The 23,594-nt window shown below is 44.7% G+C and overlaps 1 protein-coding gene across 2 annotated transcripts in view; it reads left to right on the forward strand.

Moving 5' to 3' along the window:
* The first annotated feature begins 3,036 nt into the window (after nt 1-3,036).
* ST7 (suppression of tumorigenicity 7) overlaps nt 3,037-23,594 on the forward strand; it is a 1,957,536-nt gene continuing 1,936,978 nt past the window's right edge. Inside the window, exon 1 of one of the 2 annotated variants that reach the window (XM_044088709.1) lies at nt 3,037-3,352. In XM_044088709.1, coding sequence (XP_043944644.1) covers nt 3,202-3,352 — 151 coding nt within the window. In that variant the 5' untranslated portion in view covers nt 3,037-3,201. The remainder of the gene's footprint in view (nt 3,353-23,594) is intronic. The other variant, XM_044088710.1, reaches the window with a different exon arrangement.

The raw sequence follows: 23,594 nt of genomic DNA on the forward strand, positions 1-23,594 counted from the left end.
TTATACAAGTGCAACTAACCCTGAGCAAAACTGCAATCCATATTGTACAGATCCCACACCATGCCCCCACGATTCCCACTCCTCTTTTCTTGATACATTAGAGAATATCAGGGTCCAACCTAACACCCTAATACTGTGAGATTTCAACTACCCCACCATTAACTGGGAAAACTACTCTTGTACCAACTCCTTTCCTCAACACTTCTTAGAATTCATAAACTCCAATGCCATGGATCAACTTGTCCACACCCCTACCAGGGGCAATAATATCCTAGACCTAGTAATTACCAATATGAGTGACAGGTGCTCCATAATTGAAGTCAACTCCTCGTTGGTCAGATCCGACCATAAACTAATCACCTTAGATATCCACATCCTGCCACCACCCTCCACTAAGGAAACCACAGTAAAAAACTACTCCAAAGCCAACTTTGTGCTTCATAAGGCAGAAGTGGCCAATTTTACAACATCCATGCAGATGTACAATACAGTCAACAGTGCCGAGTCTTATACAAACGCACTCTATAAGCACCTTCACAGTGCATGGATCATGTTATCCCTAATAGAACCAAAACACAGTCTTCTAAAAAAGGAAACCAATCTGGTGGTCCCCTGCTATTAACAAACTCTAAAACAGAAGGAAGAAACTGTTGCAAAAGAGAATGAAATCCCAAGAATGGAGGAGCTCCCTGGTCAGCCTCAGCAAGAAGCTGAGATCCCTCATAAAATCCTCCAAAGCGAACTATGAAAACAAGATTGCCACTGACTCTAAGGACAACCATAAAACATTCTACAGCTACTTCAAGAATCTCAATGGCAACACCCAGATCTGCTCTGAATTACAGCACAATGGCACAAAATTCACAGAACCAACTGATATCGCCAACATCCTGGCTGATAGGTTCAGTGCCAGCTTTACCCCCCCTCACCTCCTAAAGAGCCCATATCCATACCGGATGAATGCAGTGTCCCTGCAATCACAAATGAACAGGTGAAATCTGCACTATCGAAAGCCAAGAACACGGCATCAATGGGACCGGACAATATCCCTGGATGCATTCTACATGAACTCCAGAATGACCTAGTCCCCCCACCTAAGCATCATGTTCAATCATAGCCTCTCGACAGGCTTTGTACCCACTGAATGGCGCACGGCAACAGTCATACCACTCCACAAAGGGGGAGCCACCACGGACTCCGGGAACTATCGCCTATTAGTCTGTCGAGCCTAGTCTGCAAGGCCATGGAGCGTATTATCATGGAACTCATAAACAAGGATATTGGTAACCTCCAAACTCTGGACCCCACCCAGTTCAGGTTTGTGAAAGGCAGATCATGTCTACTGAACCTGATCGACTTCTTTGAAACAGTCACCAAAGCCATGGATGAGGGTAAGGCAGTCCACACAGTCTATCTTGACCTCGCCAAGGTGTTTGACACCATCCCCCATTCTGGTATCATAGACAAACTCACCAAGCTGGGTATAAATCCATAAGTCACAAGATGGGTCACCAACTGGCTCACAGACAGAACCCACACTGTAAAAATTGCGGACTTCAAATCTGACTCCAAACCTGTAAGAAGTGGAGTACCACAAGGTTCAGTCTTGGGTCCTCTCCTGTTTGGGATCTACTTCTCTGAAGTACAGGCCAACACAGAGGGCCTCTGGCTGACAAAGTTCGCAGATGATTGCAAACTGGGTGCCACAGTCGAGTCCCCAAATGATGTGGACATCCTGCAAAAGGGCCTCACTGAGACTGATGCCTGGTGTCAGAGCCATGGCCTCAAGCTCAACGCCAAAAAATGCATTGTCATCCCCTTTGAAAAAAAACCTGTACCCATGGACTACCATATAGGTGGCTTCCGCTTAATGCCGAAGGCGTGATAAAAGACCTTGGGACTCTTATTGGACAGTAGCCTCTCCTTTGATAATCACATTGCCACAGTAGTCAGGAAATCCTTCTACGTGGCACACCTCATCATGAAAGGGTTCTCATCCAGGAAAAAAGAAGTCATTGTCCCCCTCTACTCAGCTCTCATCATACCCATTATACAGTACAATGCCCCATTTGGAATGTACCTTACAAGGCATCCGCAGCAGCTGGAAAGGCCACAAAAATACCTCACTAAGAGGATTGTGGGACTCAAACAGTTACCCTACGCTGACCGCCTAAAAAAACACCAGCTTTACTCTGTAGCATATTGCCTACTCCGAGGTGATCTCTGCCTAACATACAAAGCTATGTCAAACCCTGAGCTGCTGGACATGCAACACAAAAAGAAATCCCAATCCCTCAGAGCCACACGCTCTAGAGATCTAAACCTCGTCACGACAATTAACAGAACATGCTGGAGAGATAGATTCCTGTCCCAGAGACTTCCCATACTCTGGAACAAGCTACCTATCTATGTCAAGCAGAGATAGTCACTAGCACTCTTCAAGAAGACGAGTGGATGGGTACTAGGAAATTCACCCCGGTAATGGCCCTGCTAGAAAGGGGCGCAGGAAATTAGCATCCTTGGGTGGCGAAAGCCAGGGAACTTTGTTTGCTAGGCTTACATAGGTCCTAGGGCCGATAGCCTACTACCTACCTATAAACCTATGAACACACACACAAGCATTAAAAAAATGGTAGGGACCTCCTTCAAGTGCAAAACAGTAGTTAATTAATAAACTTGCCACTGTTCATGTGAATTACTTTCGAGGGAGAAGCTTGGTCCTGTGTGCATCCTTATTTATCCCAGGGTGATTAATGGTTAGATATTACCATCTCAGACAATACGTCATATATACATAATGTATGGTATTAAACATGTTCTATACATGCGGATTTAAAATCGTAGATGCGAACAGTTATGAATTAAAATCAAATCACCTATCATGATTTTTCAACAACGGTATTTCTGGGTTGTTTGACAGGTCCATGGTAGAGTGTTTCCCTTTAAATGTCTCAAAACCTAATAAGGAAGAAAATCCATGGAATAAATTAAGTCATCTTAAAGAGAGTGCAGCAACAAGTTTTAACACGGTGAGACATTTTGTTCAAAAATGATTTAAGTCTGAAAGGGGGAACGAGAGATATCCGTAGAAAAGATGCCGTGAGAGTTGGTTGCGTTCGTGGCTCGAGGCAGTTTGGGTTTTACACTCACGACTCATCCCAGAATACACCGAGAGGTAGGGGCAGTAGAGAGCAGTAAAACATGGCTGAAGCTGGGAATGGATTTTGGGAGCAACTCAAGTCCTGCATCGCTTGGTCTTGGACGTATCTATGGACAGTGTGGTTCTTTGTAATGCTCTTTCTGGTGTACATATTACGAGTGCCTTTAAAAATAAACGACAATCTCACTTCAGGTAAGTAAACGACGGTCCCAGTGTAGAGTGCCTACAGGGAGAAAACTTACTATAACTTGCATGTACTTTTATAGACACGTCTACACATTTTGTATGCATGTACATGTCCGATGCTGGCAATGTAAACCGAGGTTAAACATGTTTTGCAAAAAGTTTCAGTATTACGTTTAGTTTGGCGTTGCTTTCTTCATGTTTTGCTTCTAGGTAAGTCCTGAAGCACTTATTACACCGTTAAACTTTTTCTATTATTTGCAGTTGGTCTCTACTACGTTTGATTCCCCTGGGTCTTAAAGCCGGTGTTATAAATTGCTGTCAAAGCAGGTATTCCCAGATTTACTGGCGATTTTCTTTAGTAATGAGTGTGCCGCCTTATGTGGCAGGTTGATGGGTTTGCGCAATATTAATATTATGCTTCTAATGGAGTTTCGTGATAATATCAGTCATTTGTATTTTTCTTTTTGGTCTTAGCATTACTTATCAGGATGAGGTTCTACATATATTAAAAAGACTTTTGCGGAAATTGTGTATAAAATGAAAAGCACAGAGCATTTACCTGGGACTCCTGAATAATACTTAACAATTCTGGAAGTTCTTCAATAGATGGTGTTTTGTGTACGCTTATAAATTAGGTATGTTTGAATAATTTTGAAAGTTTTTCATGAATTATATGCTTTTGTAATCTGGGCATACTATCAATTATTGTCGTCTTCTCCAGTGGTTCTACAGAACTGAGAAAGATGTCTGGAGCCTGAACAACAAAAGCGACACATTTTGTCAAGTTTAAACATGATGGAATTGGAAATTTAAAAGTGAAGGAAATAAGTGCCTACAGTAGGGTTGCCACCTTTTCAAATGCCCAAAGTGGGACATTTTTGGTACAAACGTCAGAGTTTGCAGACTGAAACATACCCATGGCCAGTACAAAGGACAGATCTTGACATTTTTGCCTAAATAAAAGCTTATTCTTGTAACATTTTAGATGCTTATTCTGTTTCTTATAATATGTGGTTGTTTCATATACATAATTGTTTTATGCAACTATTACATAAAATATAAGAAATAATTTTGTCCTAAAATCTCAGGACATTTGCCATTTTTACCATTGTTTTTGCAGGAAACAACTGCCCAATGAGGGACTGTCCCTCGCAAAGTGGGACAGGTGGTAACCTTAGCCTACATAATGTGGTAGTATTGTGATCAGGGAACAAGAATTGTCTAAAAATGTCAGTGTTTTGTGTTAAAAGTTGTGCCTTTAGTGTATTGAGGAACTGGGCTATTCCTGTATGCATTTTATTTATTTATTTATGGAGAAGAAATGATGATCTTAAATCATTTAGTTTCTTTACAGATGTTTGACTGAGTGACCAATGTTAATATCGGGATCATAAAACATGTATGGCAAAAAATGTTTATGCGTGTATAGGGTCACAAAACGTGCCACAAAACATGAACGACCAGAAGTATGTGTGTGGTGGGGGGGAAGTGCAAAACTGTGTGTGTGTGGGGTGTGTGTGTGCAAAACAGTAGTGTGTGTGGGGGGGGGGTGCAAAACAGTAGTGTGTGTGTGTGTGTGTGGGGGGTGCAAAACTGTGTGTGTGGTGCAAAACTGTGTGTGGGGGGGTGGAAAAGAGTGTGTGTGTGTGGGGGTGAAAGAGTAGTGTGTGTGTGGGGGTGAAAGAGTAGTGTGTGTGTGGGGGGTGCAAAAGAGTAGTGTGTGTGTGTGGGGGGGTGCCAAACAGTAGTGTGTGTGTGTGGGGGGGTGCAAAACAGTAGTAGTGTGTGTGTGTGGGGGTGCAAAACAGTAGTGTGTGTGTGTGGGGGTGCAAAACAGTAGTGTGTGTGGGGGTGCATAACAGTAGTGTGTGTGTGTGGGGGTGCATAACAGTAGTGTGTGTGTGTGTGTGGGGGTGCAAAACAGTAGTGTGTGTGTGTGTGTGTGGGGGTGCAAAACAGTAGTGTGTGTGGGGGTGCAAAACAGTAGTGTGTGTGTGTGTGGGGGTGCACAACAGTAGTGTGTGTGTGTGTGTGTGGGTGCACAACAGTAGTGTGTGTGTGTGTGTGTGGGGGTGCAAAACAGTAGTGTGTGTGTGTGGGGGTGCAAAACAGTAGTGTGTGTGTGTAGGGGGAAGTGCCAAACAGTAGTGTGTGTGTAGGGGAAGTGCAAACAGTAGTGTGTGTGTGTGGGAAGTGCAAACAGTAGTGTGTGTGTAGGGGAAGTGCAAACAGTAGTGTGTGTGTGTGGGGAAGTGACAAACAGTAGTGTGTGTGTGGGGAAGTGACAAACAGTAGTGTGTGTGTGGGGAAGTATTTAGTGTGTGTGTGGGGAAGTGCAAAACAGTAGTGTGTGTGTGTAGGGAAGTGCAAAACAGTAGTGTGTGTGTGTGCAAAACAGTAGTGTGTGTGTGTGTGTAGGGAGTGCAAACAGTAGTGTGTGTGTGGGGGGTGCAAACAGTAGTGTGTGTGTGTGAGGGGAGTGCAAAACAGTAGTGTGTGTGTGTAGGGGGATGGGCGAAACAGCAGTGTGTGTGTGTGTGTGTGTGTAGGGGCACAAAACAGTAGTGTGTGTGTGTGTGTAGGGGAAGTGCAAAACAGTAGTGTGTGTATGTAGGGGGAAGGGCAAAACAGTAGTGTGTGTGTGTAGGGGAAAGGGCACAACAGTAGTGTGTGTAGGGGAAAGGGCACAACAGTAGTGTGTGTGTGTAGGGGGAAGGGCACAACAGTAGTGTGTGTGTAGGGGGGAAGGGCAAAACAGTAGTGTGTGAGTGTGTGTGTAGGGGGAAGTGCAAAACAGTCGTGAGTGTGTGTGTGTAGGGGAAAGTGCAAAACAGTGAGTGTGTGTGTAGGGGAAAGTGCAAAACAGCAGTGTGTGTGTGTGTGTGGGGGAAAGGGCAAAACAGTAGTGTGTGTGTGTGTAGGGGAAAGTGCAAAACAGTCGTGAGTGTGTGTGTGTAGGGGAAAGTGCAAAACAGTAGTGTGTGTGTGTAGGGGAAAGTGCAAAACAGTAGTGTGTGTGTGTAGGGGAAAGTGCAAAACAGTAGTGTGTGTGTGTGTAGGGGAAAGTGCAAAACAGTAGTGTGTGTGTGTGTAGGGGAAAGTGCAAAACAGTAGTGTGTGTGTGTGTAGGGGAAAGTGCAAAACAGTAGTGTGTGTGTGTGTGTGTAGGGAGTGCAAAACAGTAGTGTGTGTGTGTGTAGGGAAAGTGCAAAACAGTAGTGTGTGTGTGTGTGTAGGGGAAAGTGCAAAACAGTAGTGTGTGTGTGTGTAGGGGAAAGTGCAAAACAGTAGTGTGTGTGTGTGTGTAGGGAAAGTGCAAAACAGTAGTGTGTGTGTGTGTAGGGGAAAGTGCAAAACAGTAGTGTGTGTGTGTGTGTAGGGGAAAGTGCAAAACAGTAGTGTGTGTGTGTGTGTGTAGGGGAAAGTGCAAAACAGTAGTGTGTGTGTGTGTGTGTGTGTGTGTGTGTGTGTGTGTGTGTAGGGGAAAGTGCAAAACAGTAGTGTGTGTGTAGGGGAAAGTGCAAAACAGTAGTGTGTGTGTGTGTGTAGGGGAAAGTGCAAAACAGTAGTGTGTGTGTGTAGGGGAAGTGCAAAACAGTAGTGTGTGTGTGTGTGTGTAGGGGAAAGTAAAAAACAGTAGTGTGTGTGTGTGTAGGGGAAAGTAAAAAAACAGTAGTGTGTGTGTGTGTAGGGGAAAGTGCAAAACAGTAGTGTGTGTGTGTAGGGGAAAGTGCAAAACAGTAGTGTGTGTGTGTGTAGGGGAAAGTGCAAAACAGTAGTGTGTGTGTGTGTAGGGGAAAGTGCAAAACAGTAGTGTGTGTGTGTGTGTGTGTGTAGGGGAAAGTGCAAAACAGTAGTGTGTGTGTGTGTGTGTAGGGGAAAGTGCAAAACAGTAGTGTGTGTGTGTGTAGGGGAAAGTGCAAAACAGTAGTGTGTGTGTGTAGGGGAAAGTGCAAAACAGTAGTGTGTGTGTGTAGGGGAAAGTGCAAAACAGTAGTGTGTGTGTGTGGGGGAAAGTGCAAAACAGTAGTGTGTGTGTGTGTGTGTAGGGGAAAGTGCAAAACAGTAGTGTGTGTGTGTGTGTGTAGGGGAAAGTGCAAAACAGTAGTGTGTGTGTGTGTAGGGGAAAGTGCAAAACAGTAGTGTGTGTGTGTGTGTGTGTAGGGGAAAGTGCAAAACAGTAGTGTGTGTGTGTGTGTAGGGGAAAGTGCAAAACAGTAGTGTGTGTGTGTAGGGGAAAGTGCAAAACAGTAGTGTGTGTGTAGGGGAAAGTGCAAAACAGTAGTGTGTGTGTAGGGGAAAGTGCAAAACAGTAGTGTGTGTGTGTGTGCAAAACAGTGTGTGTGTGTGTGTGTGCAAAACAGTGTGTGTGTGTGTGTGTGTGTAGGGGAAAGTGCAAAACAGTAGTGTGTGTGTATAGGGGATAGTGCAAGACAGTGTGTGTGTAGGGGGAAGTGCAAAACAGTAGTCTGTGTGTGTAGGGGATAGTGCAAGACTGTGTGTGTAGGGGGAAGTGCAAGACAGTGTGTGTGTGTGTAGGGGGAAGTGCAAGACAGTGTGTAGGGGAAAGTGCAAAACAGTAGTGTGTGTGTGTAGGGGATAGTGCAAGACAGTGTGTGTGTGTGTAGGGGGAAGTGCAAGACAGTGTGTGTGTAGGGGGAAGTGCAAAACAGTAGTCTGTGTGTGTAGGGGATAGTGCAAGACTGTGTGTGTAGGGGGAAGTGCAAGACAGTGTGTGTGTGTAGGGGGAAGTGCAAGACAGTGTGTGTGTGTGTAGGGGGAAGTGCAAGACAGTGTGTGTGTGTGTAGGGGGAAGTGCAAGACAGTGTGTGTGTAGGGGGAAGTGCAAAACAGTGTGTGTGTGTAGGGGAAGTGCAAGACAGTGTGCGTGTGCGTAGGGGGAAGTGGAAGACAGTGCGTGTGTGTGTGTAGGGGAAGTGCAAGACAATAGTGTGTGTGTGTAGGGGAAGTGCAAAACAGTGTGTGTGTGTGTAGGGGATAGTGCAAGACAGTGTGTGTGTGTGTAGGGGGAAGTGCAAGACAGTGTGTGTGTGTAGGGGGAAGTGCAAGACAGTGTGTGTGTGTAGGGGTAAGAGCAAGACAGTGTGTGTGTAGGGGAAGTGCAAGACAGTGTGTGTGTGTAGGGGAAGAGCAAGACAGTGTGTGTGTGTGTAGGGGGAAGTGCAAGACAGTGTGTGTGTGTAGGGGGAAGTGCAAGACAGTGTGTGTGTGTAGGGGAGTGCAAAACAGTAGTGTGTGTGTGTGTGGGGAGTGCAAAACAGTAGTGTGTGTGAGGGGGAAGTGCAAAACAGTAGTGTGTGTGTGTGCGGGGGGAGTGCAAAACAGTAGTGTGTGTGTGTGTGGGGAGTGCAAAACAGTAGTGTGTGTGTGTGTGGGGGAGTGCAAAACAGTAGTGTGTGTGTGTGTGCGGGGAGTGCAAAACAGTAGTGTGTGTGTGTGTGAGGGAGTGCAAAACAGTGTGTGTGTGTGGGGGGAGTGCAAAACAGTAGTCTGTGTGTGTGTGTGCGGCGGCAGTGCAAAACACTCGTGTGTGTGTGTGTGGGGAGTGCAAAACAGTAGTGTGTGTGTATGGGGAGTGCAAAACAGTAGTGTGTGTGTGTGTGTGGGGAGTGCAAAACAGTAGTGTGTGTGTGTGTGTGTGGGGAGTGCAAAACAGTAGTGTGTGTGTGTGTGTGGGAGTGCAAAACAGTAGTGTGTGTGTGTGTGTGTGGGGAGTGCAAAACAGTAGTGTGTGTGTGTGTGAAAGTGCAAAACAGTAGTGTGTGTGTTTGTGGGGGGGGAGTGCAAAACAGTAGTGTGTGTGTGTGTGGGGAGTGCAAAACAGTAGTGTGTGTGTGGGGAGTGCAAAACAGTAGTGTGTGTGTGTGGGGAGTGCAAAACAGTAGTGTGTGTGTGTGTGTGTGGGGAGGTGCAAAACAGTAGTGTGTGTGTGTGTGTGTGTGTGTGGGGGTGCAAAACAGTAGTGTGTGTGTGTAGGGGAGTGCAAAACAGTAGTGTGTGTGTGTGTGTGGGGAGTGCAAAACAGTAGTGTGTGTGTGTGTAGGGGAAAGTGCAAAACAGTAGTGTGTGTGTGTGCGGGGGGAGTGCAAAACAGTAGTGTGTGTGTGTGCGGGGGGAGTGCAAAACAGTAGTGTGTGTGTGTGTGCTGGGAGTGCAAAACAGTAGTGTGTGTGTGTGTGTGTGAGGGTGCAAAACAGTGTGTGTGTGTGTGAGGGGGAAGTGCAAAACAGTAGTGTGTGTGTGTGCGGGGGGAGTGCAAAACAGTAGTGTGTGTGTGTGTGCGGGGGGAGTGCAAAACAGTAGTGTGTGTGTGTGTGCGGGGGGAGTGCAAAACAGTAGTGTGTGTGTGGGGAGTGCAAAACAGTAGTGTGTGTGTGTGGGGAGTGCAAAACAGTAGTGTGTGTGTGTGTGTGGGGAGTGCAAAACAGTAGTGTGTGTGTAGGGGAGTGCAAAACAGTAGTGTGTGTGTGTGCGCGGGGGGAGTGCAAAACAGTAGTGTGTGTGTGTGTGTGTGCGGGGGGAAGTGCAAAATAGTAGTGTGTGTGTGTGTGTGTGCGGGGGGAGTGCAAAACAGTGTGTGTGTAGGGGGATGTGCAGAAGTGTACTGTGTGTGTGCAGGGGGATGTGCAGAAGTGTACTGTGTGTGTGCAGGGGGATGTGCAGAACAGTAGTGTGTGTGTGCAGGGGGGAAGTGCAAAACAGTGTGCGTAGGGGGAAGTGCAAAACAGTAGTGTGTGTGTGTGTGTGTGTGTGCAGGGGGGAAGTGCAAAACAGTAGTGCTTGTCTGTGTGCAGGGGGGAAGTCCAAAACAGTATATATGTGTGTGTGTGCAGGGAAGTGCAAAACAGTAGTGTGTGTGTGGGGGAAGTGCAAAACAGTAGTGTGTGTGTGTAGGGGGAAGTGCAAAACAGTAGTGTGTGTGGGTGGGTGCAAAACAGTAGTGTGTGTGTGGGGGGTGCAAAACAGTAGTGTGTGTGTAGGGGGAAGTGCCAAACAGTAGTGTGTGTGTAGGGGGGAAGTGCCAAACAGTAGTGTGTGTGTAGGGGGGAAGTGCAAAACAGTAGTGTGTGTGTGTGTGTGTGTAGGGGGAAGTGCAAAACAGTAGTGTGTGTGTAGGGGAAAGTGCAAAACAGTAGTGTGTGTGTGTGTGTGTGTGTAGGGGAAAGTGCAAAACAGTAGTGTGTGTGTGTGTGTAGGGGGAAGTGCAAAACAGTAGTGTGTGTGTGTAGGGGGAAGTGCAAAACAGTAGTGTGTGTGTGTGTAGGGGGAAGTGCAAAACAGTAGTGTGTGTGTGTGTGTGTAGGGGGAAGTGCAAAACAGTAGTGTGTGTGTGTGTGTGTGTGTGTGTGTGTGTGTGTGTGTGTGTGTGTGTGTAGGGGGAAGTGCAAAACAGTAGTGTGTGTATAGGAGGAAGTGCAAAACAGAAGTGTGTGTAGGGGGGAAGTGCAAAACAGTAGTGTGTGTGTGTGTGTGTGTGTGTGTGTGTGTGTGTGTGTGTGTAGGGGGAAGTGCAAAACAGTAGTATGTAGGGGGGAAGTGCAAAACAGAAGTGTGTGTGTGGGGGAGTGCAAAACAGTAGTCTGTGTGTGTGTGCATGTGTGTGTAGGGGGGGAGTGCAAAAACAGTAGTGTGTGTAGGTGGGAAGTGCAAAACAGTAGTGTGTGTGTGTGTGTGTGTGTGTGTAGGGGGAAGTGCAAAACAGTAGTGTGTGTGTGTAGGGGGGAGTCCGAAACAGTAGTGTGTGTAGGGGGGGGGAAGGAGTGCAAAACACTAGTGTGTGTAGTTCATAGGGTAGTTCATAGGTTAGTACTAAGCTAACTGCCCTTGTGAGCCATTTTAAGCCTAGCCAATTATCTCTTGTGAGACTCAGACCTTGTGTTTGTAAGGCAATCACCTTAACTATTAAGCCACCCTCCCAACAAGTGTGTGTGCGTATGTGTAGGGGGGGAGTGCAAAAAAAACAGGAGTGTGTGTAGGGGGAAGTGCAAAACAATAGTGTGTGTGTGTAGGGGAAGTGCAAAACAATAGTGTGTGTGTAGGGGGAAGTGCAAAACAATAGTGTGTGTGTAGGGGGAAGTGCAAAACAATAGTGTGTGTGTGTAGGGGGAAGTGCAAAACAATAGTGTGTGTGTGTAGGGGGAAGTGCAAAACAATAGTGTGTGTGTGTAGGGGGAAGTGCAAAACAATAGTGTGTGTGTGTGTAGGGGGAAGTGCAAAACAATAGTGTGTGTGTGTGTAGGGGGAAGTGCAAAACAATAGTGTGTGTGTGTGTAGGGGGAAGTGCAAAACAATAGTGTGTGTGTGTGTAGGGGGAAGTGCAAAACAATAGTGTGTGTGTGTAGGGGGAAGTGCAAAACAATAGTGTGTGTGTGTGTAGGGGGAAGTGCAAAACAATAGTGTGTGTGTGTAGGGGGAAGTGCAAAACAATAGTGTGTGTGTGTGTAGGGGGAAGTGCAAAACAATAGTGTGTGTGTGTGTAGGGGGAAGTGCAAAACAGAAGTGTGTGTGTGTGGGGGGGAGTGCAAAACAGAAGTGTGTATGCAGGGGCAGGAGGGGAAGAGGATAAACCATGAATGGCCAGAAGTGTGTGTGCGGGGGCAGGAGGGGAAGAGGGCAAACCATGAATGACCAGAAGTGTGGGGGTGCGGGTAACAGTGCAGAACATGAATAACCAGAAGTCTGTGTGTTGGGGGGGTGCAAATCATGAATGACCAGAAGTGTGTGTTTGGGGTGGGGGAGGGAAGAGTGCAAAACATGAACGACCAGAAGTATTTCTGTTGGGTGGGGGATGAGGGGAAGAGGGCAAAACATGAATGACCAGAAGTGTGTGTGGGGGGAAGAGGGCTAAACATAAACAGACAGAAGTATGTGTGTGTTGCGGGGGGTGAGGGGAGGAGTGCAAAACACGAATGACCAGAAGTTTGTGGAGGGGGGAGAGTACAAAACATGAATGACCAGAAAGTAAGTGTGTGTGTGTGTGTGTGTGTGTGTGTGTGTGTGTGTGTGTGTGTGTGTGTGTGTGTGTGTGTGTGTGTGTGTGTGTGGAGGGGAAGAGTGCAAAACACGAATGACCAAAACAAGAACGACCAAAAGTGTGTGTGGGAGGGGGGGCTGAGGGTCAGAGGGCAAAACATGAATGACCAGAAGTGTACGTGGGGTGGGAGAGGGCAAAAAATGAATGATCTTAAGTGTGTGTGTGTGGGTGGGAGGGGTGTAAGGGGAAGAGGGCAGTACATAAACCACCAGAAGTATGTGGGTGTTGGGGGAGTGGTGAGGGGAGGAGTCCAAAACACGAACGACCGGAAGTGTTTGTGGGGGGGTGAGGGGAAGAGAACAAAACATAAACAACCAAATATCTGGGGGGGGGGGTGAGAGGAGAGTGCAAATCATGAACGACCACAAGTGTGTGTGTGTGTTCATTCAAATTATGCACAAACAAGTGTGTGTGTGTTGGTGGGGGTACTTCATGACGAATAGAAGTGTGAGGGGGGCAGTGCAAAACATGAACGACTAGAAGTGTGTGTGTGGGGGAGTGCAAAACATGAGCGACCAGAAATGTATGTGTGTGTGTGGGGGAGTGAAAAGCATGAATGAAAAGTTGTGTGTGTGTGTGTGGGGGTGCAAAACATGAGCAACCAGAAGTGTGTGTTTTGGGGGAGTGAGGAGAAAGAGTGCAAAATAAGAACGACCAGAATTGTGTGTTTGGGGATGGTGAGGGAAAGAGTGCAAAACCGGAACTACCAAATGTGTGTGTGTATGTGTGTGTGTGTGTGTGTGTGTGTGTGTGTGTGTGTGTGTAGGGTCTCAAAAAGTGAATGACTAGAAGTGTGCTTGTGTGTAGGGTCACAAAACACAAATGACCAAAAATGTGAATGCTCCCTTATATGTTCATGTGTGTAAAATTTAAGATATTTCATACAGTTATACACATATATGAAGTTCAAGACCTGTCATATATTTGTCCGCTCTCAGCATAGATTCAAGTACTTTGTAATCAAATCAACTGTTTGCCAGAGTTTGTCACGGTATCTGTGTTTTAGAAATAATTTTATTCAGTGGATTCTTGTAATTTTAAAGTGATAGAGCAAAGCAGGCATAACTAAACAAACCCACAATACCATAAGCCACAGAAAAGCATGTTCCTCTGCAGCCACATTATTTAAATATATTAATCTGTGATTACATTGTGGAAAGGGTGAACATCAGACATAAACGCACTGTTTCTGCACTCTATCTTCAGCACTTCATTTTAACACACAGTATACCAGATGTGTGGTTCAGAGCACTTAAAGAACCCATTAACTGCAAACACTGAAAGCACAACACCCATGTGCACAAAACCTAAATGCGATATTAAAATTGAAAAGTAATCCCACAGCAAACAAGTGGAGGAGCAATGCCTAACACAACTGACTTTGTAGAAGCGATCCTGAGATTTCAGTTTCAGTTATAGTGATTTCCTGGAAAATTCTACTTATTTTTTCAGCAAAACTGTAAAGGTTTCCTATGCTGTTCACATACTGTCTGGTGGGGTGGGGACACAGTTGTGAGGAATAGGGCTACATTCTTCAAATTGATGTACAATTGAAAAAGTTCAGGGTATGTCCTTGGTGTCCCCTTCCTACAATGAGTTTGCCTTTTATTTTAGATTATAATTTGTCTGATAGTTGGCACAGAGGATTAAGGAAGTTTTCACAAGCTGTTTCCTGTGGTCCAGGGTTTGATTCCTTCTGCCTCCTTTGCCTAACTATATGCCTCTGAGCAAGTCACTTAATCAGGCAGCGCTCCCAGGTTGATTCAGAAAAAGGTCTGTGCAGATCAGTACTCTACCCCAGTTAACAAATATGAATATAATTAATAACTAAATTAGTAAAATAATGTGATGCCCCCTCTTGTTTACTGTCCCTTTAAATTGCACCTTCTGTAAGTGTTGCCCAATAATTGTGGGGAGTAGTTTAAGGAAATAAGTGTAAGAGTCCTACTGTAGAAGAAATCAGTTTTCTTCAGTGATGCATGTGGTTCCTAAGAATAGCAGACAGTAGCATTTCAAACAGACTGCCTCTGTGTTACATTTTGATTTATGGTGTCCCTCGTCATTTTCCAGGCTCGTCCCATGGTGGAATGACTTCAATGCATGAAGATCTGCAGTCTTCCATTTAAATAACTTGCTTTCCAGAGCGGATAGTATGAATCACATTTAAGAGCAGTAGTTATTACTTCGAAAGAAACAGATGTTAGGTGTAACGAGTTGATGAAACCAGAAGTGATGTGTGTCAAATGCCTGCTGTTGCTCTGTTGATTTTGTGTTACAGAACCTCAGTACTTGCCCCTGTTTGAGTCTCTGTTTTATATTTTTGGTTGTTGTGTGTTTCTGTAACATGTAAATGTAAGCATTTTCCTCCCTTTTCAATAGTTTGTTGAACATCTGATGCAAATAGAACCTTATAGTTAACCAGTTGCAAGGCCTTCTCAAGTGCTGTTATCTATATGCGAACGTGTGTGTGAAATAGAGGATAGTGGATTAGTCCAGATAAAATCACTTTAGCTAACAGGCCAACAGGCCTAGGAGACTGTCCCTCTGATATCTTCCGTATGGGAAGAATAAAGATGCCTTGTTGAAGTTTTTAAGTAGTATTTTCGTTAAGTAGGTAGATGAATGAGTGTTCTTGTGCTTTGAACAAACTGGCAGTAAAACAGGTGACTAATATACATATCCCTATGCTTGGACAGATGTGTTTGCCTCAGCCTATTTCATCAGGTGCTGAAAAACAGTGGAAAAAGTCTGGGAACACAAATAAACAGCATATAGCTGTACAAAAATGTCTGTCTCTGCATGATCAGTTACTAGTAAATGATACTTTATGTAGAATTATGGCTCTTTCTTCCTAACATCCTTTTCTGACTGGTGGTGAAGGTCACGGTGTTCTCTCTTCAGGTCACTATTAACAATGGTAGCACTGCTCACCAGAGCAGGTGATGCCCATGATATCACTCAGTTCTCTGACAAGGCAGTGCTAGACACCCGCCTACTACTTAAGGACTACATAGCAGTTATCCAGTAGGTTCTCTCTGTAGTGCCAGTGCAGAAGGAAGAGAAATATTTTGTTTTCCCTGCTGTACTGTGTGAGTGCCCTTCCAGACTCGGACCCTTCGTAAGCTATGACCAGTTTGCATATTTATGTTGGGAGGAAAATGCTGGCAGATTTGCGTTGCTGCATGTTGCAGAAACCACATAATGTGCACAGATGGACAGCAGGACAATGTGAAGAAACCCAGTGCCACAGCAGAGTTGCATGACAACAGACACTTATGCATGGGGCCACAAGGCATACTGGCCAGCAAAGTTATTGAACATGTACATCTCACTTTAATGATACAGTACCTTGCCAGCACCCCACCAAGCATGGCAATGCTCTGGCATGGCATCCCTAGGGACTGCAAGGTAGATTGCAAGAAGACCAAAGCCCCTTCAAGGCCAAGAGTATACCCACACATGCATAGACTGCAGGGCATGTGCATGGCCAGTCATGAGCCTCATAGTGTAGTCTACGGCTGCTACACATTGAACTAAATGCGCGAATTACAGTCATTTAGTTTCTAATTTCGTAATAGCATAATTGCCATGTTTTGACCCCAAAATAGCCTGATAAAACTAGCTGCCATTATTTGGTGTTCATAAGTAAAATTTTATGTAGTATAGTGGCTGGACCCTGACCAAAATTAATTATATTAGTCTATGAAGAAGTATGCTGTATCTGCAGCAGTAAGGGAGCACAGGCCTGTGGCACATGGGAAGGCTGACAGAATATTTGTAAGATGTGACAGTGACAGCAGCACATTATGTGGGGACACTTTCTGAGAGTGGTGGGCTGGTGGCCATCAATGCCATGGCTCCCACTCTTTGCTCAAACTGGGTGTCACAATAGGCATTAAACAGTGGGCATACAGGGTAGTCCTATACACACAGGAAGATGCCACCACTGCTATGACAGAGAGGAGAGGTGTACTGTATGGCCTAAATGTCATGTATGTGAGAGCATGCCATATATGGCTTACTGATTGGCATATTGGAAAGACACCTGGGTGCCTCCACTGCTTCCATGGGGCCGTCTGCCTCTGCATACTGGGACCAATGCCTCTAATCTGCCTCAGTTATGGATACACTCCACAGGAAAGGTAGGTCAGGGTCACATAGTGTTACAGTTTGAATTCATCCTTATCAGCGAGTGTTGGACATACTATTCCTCAGATGTGGTACACCTGTGTTAGGGATATTTTATAGCCTGTGTCACTCCCATTTGAGGCCTCAACAGCTGTCACCCCCCCCAAACACACACAGTGCAACAGTATCTGCAGGAGTTGTCCCTTAAAACCCATACTGAGCCAGGTACCCATTACTTTGGACAATAATCCTAGCCAGGCAGCACCATCCCCTCCTTGCACAGTATACCCAGTTACCTGAACATGCAACGTCCTTACCCATCCTTATTCCCTCCCTCCTTTCCACCAGTGTGCCAGTTAGTGATCCCTGTGAATGTGCCCCTCCATACATGTGCAGATGATGACCACTAATCCCTGCCATCACCGCTGTGTTGTGCATGCATAAGTAATGCCTGATGCACAGTGTGGCCAGTCAATGCAGTATACATCATAGTATGTGTTTAGTATAGCATGCTTCAGTTTTGATCTTTGTGTCTATTTTGGCCCATAGTTGTGGACCAGATGCTACCTCTTTGCCAGTGTCACAGCATATTGCATGTGTTTCTGCCTCACATGTTGTTTTCCTGTGGCTATTTCATCTAACTCTTCTTACAGCAGCTTCTGTGTCCTAGTTCTGGTCTCCATTAACAGTCCCCCACTGTAGGTGTCTGTATACCACCTTGTTGTGCAGAACTGCATAGATAGCAAATGTCTTGCTTCTTGCTGCAGGTCTCCAGAGCATATTATAGAATGCCACCAGGGGAATCTATGTAGCAAAAGCGGGCCTTCAGCAATCTAAACGCACTGAATGATGTTGAGTTGGCAGTAGTGTGGAGTTGTATGTTATCTCAGCCATCTCAGTGGTGCAGCGGTAGTGTTGTCGCCTCACAGCAAGAATTTCTCTGGCTCGATTCTCGGCTGGGGTACTTTCTGTGCAGAGTCTTCATGTCCTCACTGCATTTGTGTGGGTTTCCCCTGGATATTCTGGTTTCCTCCCACGTTATAAAGACATGCATCTGGAGCGTTTCTCCCTGGGCTTCCACTGAAAATTGGCTTTGTTCTAAGTTGGACTTTCCCAGTTAACAAATGTTAAATAAATAATTAAAATTATTGGTGTTTGTTATGCCTCCAGGGCAAATCTTTCATTGGCAAAAAGATTTCCCTATGGGATGTCACTCCAAACAAATCACTGGTGTATTTGTGATGTGGTGTATATGTAAGGATCTTGTGATGTGCCTGGATGGCACACAGGCACATTATATCATTTGTATTGCAGACCATCTGGCAGTTGACAGAGGTTTCTGTGTAGGCTAGCAAGGGTCTTGATGGTGATGTGGGTACATTCAGTGGCCCCTAGAACTCAAGTGAAATAAGCCATTCAGTTGAATGCCTGCATAGTGGTGTGTGTTTCTTCTGCTGTCTGTGGTAACCACATATCCTTCTCCACATGTTGCAACATAACTAGTGTTTGGTTTAGTGCTTGAGGTAGATGCCTGTGATATGCTTACTGTATCCACTGATGGTCTCTGGAAAGTGTCTATAGCTAAGATCATTGATGATACGCACACCTTAGTGTTTACAGGAATCAGCATTCCATGCATCTCACAGGATTCCATGTCTTTTTTTCTGCTTTTCCTAGGGGTTGCCACAGCGGATCACTGGTCTGCAATTGATTGGCAGTGGATTTTTACAGTATCGAGTTGCCAGTCCGGCACCCAACCTTCAGGCACGCACTCGCACACCTACCTGCATGTCTTTAAAGTTCAGTCAACCGCCGGGAGGACATGCAGACTCCACACACAAGGAGCTACAGACAAGAATCAAACCGGAGAGCCTCGTGCTGTGAGGCGACAACTCTAACTGCTGCACCACTGTGGCCTTATCTCACAGGATTTCACGTGAGGATGGTAAATATGTTCATAGGTTCGTACTAGGCTATCTGCCCGAAGGCATTTATAAGCCTAGCTAGAATATGTTGGCCTTCGCCGCCCTCCTTAGATGAGTTCCCTGTGCCTCTGTCCAGCAGATTCACTGAAGTGATCCCCGAGGTAAACTTTCTGTTTCCCATCCACTCATCAAGGTTTCTTTTGAAGAGTGTTAGCGAGGAGCTCTGCCTAATGTAGATTGGGATCTTGTTCCAAAGCATGGGAAGTCTCTGGGACGGGAATCTATCCCTCCAGCACGTCCTATTTATTGTTGTGGTGAGGTTTAGATCCCTAGAGTGTGTGGCTCGAGGGGATAAGGTTTTCTTTAGATGGAGCATGTCCATCAGTTCTGGGTTGGACATGGCCTTGTATATCAGGCAGAGATCACCTCTGAGTAGGTGGAATGCAACCGAGTACAACTGGAGTTTCTTCAGTCGAGCTGCATAGGGCATCTGTTTGAGGACAGTGATCCTCTTGGTGAGGTACTTCTGTGGTCTTTCCAGCTGTTGCAGGTGCCTTGTATGGTACATTCCAAATGGGGCGTTTACTCATCAGACCCATCATAGAGTACGAGGGGCACAATGACCTCTTTTGATCCGGATGCGAACCCCTTTGTGATTAGGTGGGCCATGTAGAAGGATTTTCTAACCACTTTGGCAATGTGATTATCAAAGGTGAGATTACTGTCTACTTGGGTCCCCAGATCCCTTATTATGTCTTCCGTATTTAGGGGTCTACCACCTATGATGACTGCAAACTGGACGCCATAGTAGAAAACACATCTGACACAGATATCCTTCAGAAGGGTCTCACAGAAACGGATAACTGGTGCCAGAGCCATGGCCTAAAGTTAAATGCCAAAAAATGCATAGTCATACCCTTCGGGAAAAACAAGGTTACCCCTAGCTACCAAATAGGTGGCAATCCACTGAGCACAGAAGAAGTTATCAGGGACCTGGGGACCCAGGTTGATAGTAGTCTGTCATTCAACACCCATGTAGCTAAAGTAGTTAGGAAGACCTTCTACATTGCCCACCTTATCATGAAGGGATTCTCATCTAGATCAAGGGAGGTCATAGTCTCCCTATACTCATCATTCCTCAGACCAATGATTGAGTACAATGCCCCATTCGGAATGTATCTGACCCGACACTTGCAGCAGCTGGGAGAGGCCACAAAAGTTCCTCACCAAAAGGATAAAGGGTCTCAAACATCTGTCCTATGCTGCCCGACTGGAAGAACTCCAGCTCTATTCAGTCGCAGCTTGCTCAGAGGTGACCTTTGCCTAACATACAAGGCCATGTCAAACCCAGATTTGATGAATATGCTTCACCTCAAAAAATCTAGATCTGTCAGAGCCACAAGGGCGGGAGACTTAAACCTCGACACGGCTATTAATAGGACGTGCTGGAGGGATAGATTCATCACCCAAAGACTCCCTATGCTGTGGAACAAAATCCCGGTATATGTGAGGCAGAGCACCTCGCTGGCCTTGTTCAAGAGAAATCTTGACCAATGGATGGGAGATCGCAGATATACCCCAGGGATTACCTCAGTGTCACTGCTCGACAGAGGCACAGCAAAATAATGGGTATAGTTCCCCCATACTAAAGGGGTGGCGTAAGACACAAAACTTTGGGCTAGGCTTGTAAATGCCCTCGGGCAGATAGCCTAGTATGAACCTATGTGGTAGTTTGTGGGTACTTTGTTTTTTCCAAAGGGGATGACTATGCACTTTTTGGCATTTAGCTTGAGGCCATGATTTTGACCCCAGGTATCCGTCTCAGTGAGACCCTTTTGGAGGATGCCTGTGTCAGCCGGAGAGTCAATTATAGCCCCTAGTTTGCAGTCATCTGCGAACTTGGTCAGCCATAGTCCTGTGCTTGCCTGTACCTTTGAGAAGTATATGCCGAACAGGAGGGGTCCTAGGACTGAGCCCTGGGGAACGCCACTTGTAACCGGTTTAGAGTTGGACCTAGCTCCTGCAACTCTCACCATGTGGGTTCTGTCCGTGAGCCAGTTGGCAACCCATCTTGTGATGTAGGGGTTTATGTTCAGGCTGGAGAGCTTGTCTATAATATCAGAATGGGGAATGGTGTCGAAGGCCTTGGCAAGATATAGGTAGGTTGTGTGTACCACCTTTCCCCTCATCTGTATTCTTGGCAACTGTCTCAAAGAAGTCCACCAGGTTTAGGAGGCATAATTTCCCCTTAACAAAGCCAAACTGGGTAGGGTCCAGTGTTTGGAAGTTCCCAATATCTCTGTTAATGAGTTCCATGATGATGCGATCCATAGCCTTGCAGACCAAGCTAGTCAGGCTTGTAGGGTGATAGTTCCCCAGGTCTGTTGTGGCTCCACCTTTGCGCAGCAGAATAACCATTACTGTGTGCCACTGTATGGGTATGTAGCCTGTGGAGAGGCTGAGTTTGAACAGTGTGTTTAGGTGAGGAGTTAGTTCACTTTGAGCTCATGTAGGACGCAGCGTGGGACACTGTCCGGTCCCATTGATGCTGTGTTTTTGGCTTTTGAGAGGGCTGTTTTTACCTGAGTGATTTCAGGGACTCTACATTCTTCTGGTATGGTTATGGACCCTTTTGGGGGTGAGAGGGGGGTGAAGTTTGCGCTGAACCTGTCTGCCAGGATGTTGGCGATATCGGTCGGTTCAGTGTATTGTGTGCCGTTCTGCACTAACTCCGAGCAGATCTGAGCATTGCCACTTAAATTCTTGACATAGCTAAAGAATGCCTTGTGGTTATCTTTGGAGTCCTTGGCAATTTTTCTTTCAAAGCCTTAGATGATTTTATGAGGGATCGTAGTTTCTTGCCGTTACTGATTAGGGATGTCTTCCCTTCTTGGGATTTTACTCTTTTCTGTACTAGTTTCCTCCTCCTATTGTATAGCTTGTTATGGCAGGAGTCCACCAGACTGGTTTCCTTTTCTTGGAGGAGTGAGTCTTGGTTTGCTTGGGATGACACGATCTATACATTCTTGTAGCTGCCCATAGAATGCATTAGTAAAGGATTTTGCAGGTTGGACAGTGTTATCCTTCAGCATGGGGGCTTTGAAACTTTCCACCTCGGTCTTGTAACGTGAAGTTTGCTTTTGAAAAGTTTTTCATGGTGGTTTTCTTGTCCGGGGGTGGGGGCAGAATATGGATATCCAAAGTGATTTTGTTTATGGTCAGATCTATGTAGAAGCTCTTGTTTGCTCTCTTTGCCAATACAGTAATATTGACTATGTCTCTGTCCTGGAGATGAAATGTTAGGTGTGTTCATATCCATCTGCAACATAGAGGGTGACAACAGCCACCATCATAGACACTGACTGAGAAACACCCTTAACATGTACTTTGCAGCTGATGCAAATGCTACTTCTTAAGAGTAGTGTCTGCCACTGTTCATCAGGAAATGACAGTGTACAAATTTGCTGGGAAAGTTTTAGATATTTCTGAATTCTTCACCTTATTGTTTACCATCCTGTGTAGTTGCAGTTGGTTTCATTATCGTAACATTGCTAATTTCTGTGTAATTGTGTGGTTTTTCCATAATATGCTGACTGCATTATTTCACCAGGTTGAGTGATGATGCTACCGTTTGTCTCTGAATCAGCCCCACCCACCATGTCACCACTTACAGTGCAGTTTTGTCTAACTCATTGATTGTGCTGTTTCTTTTTTTTTTCAATAATCATTTTTGTTTTGCCAAACCATTATACATTTCACACACTATTTACATTATGTACAATATTGCTTCCAATGTTTTAGTTCCATTTTGAATTTCCCTATTATACATTAAGAATAAATATAATTTTAACCAAGTACAGGAAAATAAAATCACAAAAAATTAAACATAAAAGCATCTACAATAGACAATTATAAACCAACTCAAGCCAATAATTTGTATTATTTCTACATTTTCTATCTAAACCAAGAATGTGTTGGTACACATACAGAATGTCCTGACGGAAAGTGGATAGGAACCCACCAAAATAATATTAAAGATTTGTTCCCAAATTTTTATGCTGTTTATACTTTTCTTATTATTTCTAATTAACAATTTGTGCGCTAATATATGCTTAATCGCTAACAGCCTGAAATTTTGCCACGACACCTGTGCTGGGTTCAACCAATTTGTGGCTATATATAATTTCATTAGTAAACTAATATTCATAATTACAATCTTTTTTGTTTTGTCCAAATTCTCCGGTGGAATATGTAGAATCAGAAATTCCCAGGAGAGTGTTTGAGTTTTGGTAACCCATTTTTTGTAGTTGTAACTTTAAAGAATTCCATAATTTATAAATGCACTTGCAACTCCAGAACATGTGTAACAGGTCTGCTGTCTGATCTACACACTGTGGACATTTAGGTGACTTTTTGAATCAAATTTATGAAGTATTAGATGGGTATAATATGCATTGTTAAATATCATCAATTGAGTAAAGACCAGTTTTTGAAGTGATAATGGATTTTAATGTTAAGTTAAACGCCTCTACTATTTTACTGTCCTCTAGGGATGGCAATTTCTCTCTCCAGTATTTGGATAACAGAATATGATTATTATATTTTCTCTCTTTTGCCATTTTATACGCTGAGGATATATATTTTCTATCTTGTTGCAATGCTTCCCACAGATGACCTGAAATAACTAGTTCCTCTTTTTATTTCAGAACTGGTAAAATAATTTATGGCCAAATCTTTTAACTGCCTCATTATAATTAAATAAGAGATGGGAAGATTCATCTCTTTTAAGATGTCATGTACCACTACTCCTAGGAAGGGGTATAAATCCCTTACAGTTAATTCCTTAATAAATGGATATTTCTTTAAGTCTATCAGTTGATTACTAATAGTTATATTAGGATTTCCATCAAACGGTTGAAACATCATCATATATTTTAAAAGGTTCAAGGAGGCAAACAGAGTTTGAGTCGCCATTGCCCATACCTTGATGTGCTCCATTAACTCATATTTACTCAATGTTTTTATATTCAAAAATGGTACTGCTTTAACATTAATTCCCTTCCCTTTTATATGTTTATAATTTAGCAGTACCCATTTGGGTATCCATTTTCTATTTTCACTATCCAAGTAAGACACCCTT

Source organism: Protopterus annectens, chromosome 11.part0, assembly GCF_019279795.1.
Source record: "Protopterus annectens isolate FY-2018-M chromosome 11.part0, PAN1.0, whole genome shotgun sequence".
NCBI classification, from domain to species: Eukaryota; Metazoa; Chordata; order Ceratodontiformes; family Protopteridae; genus Protopterus; species Protopterus annectens.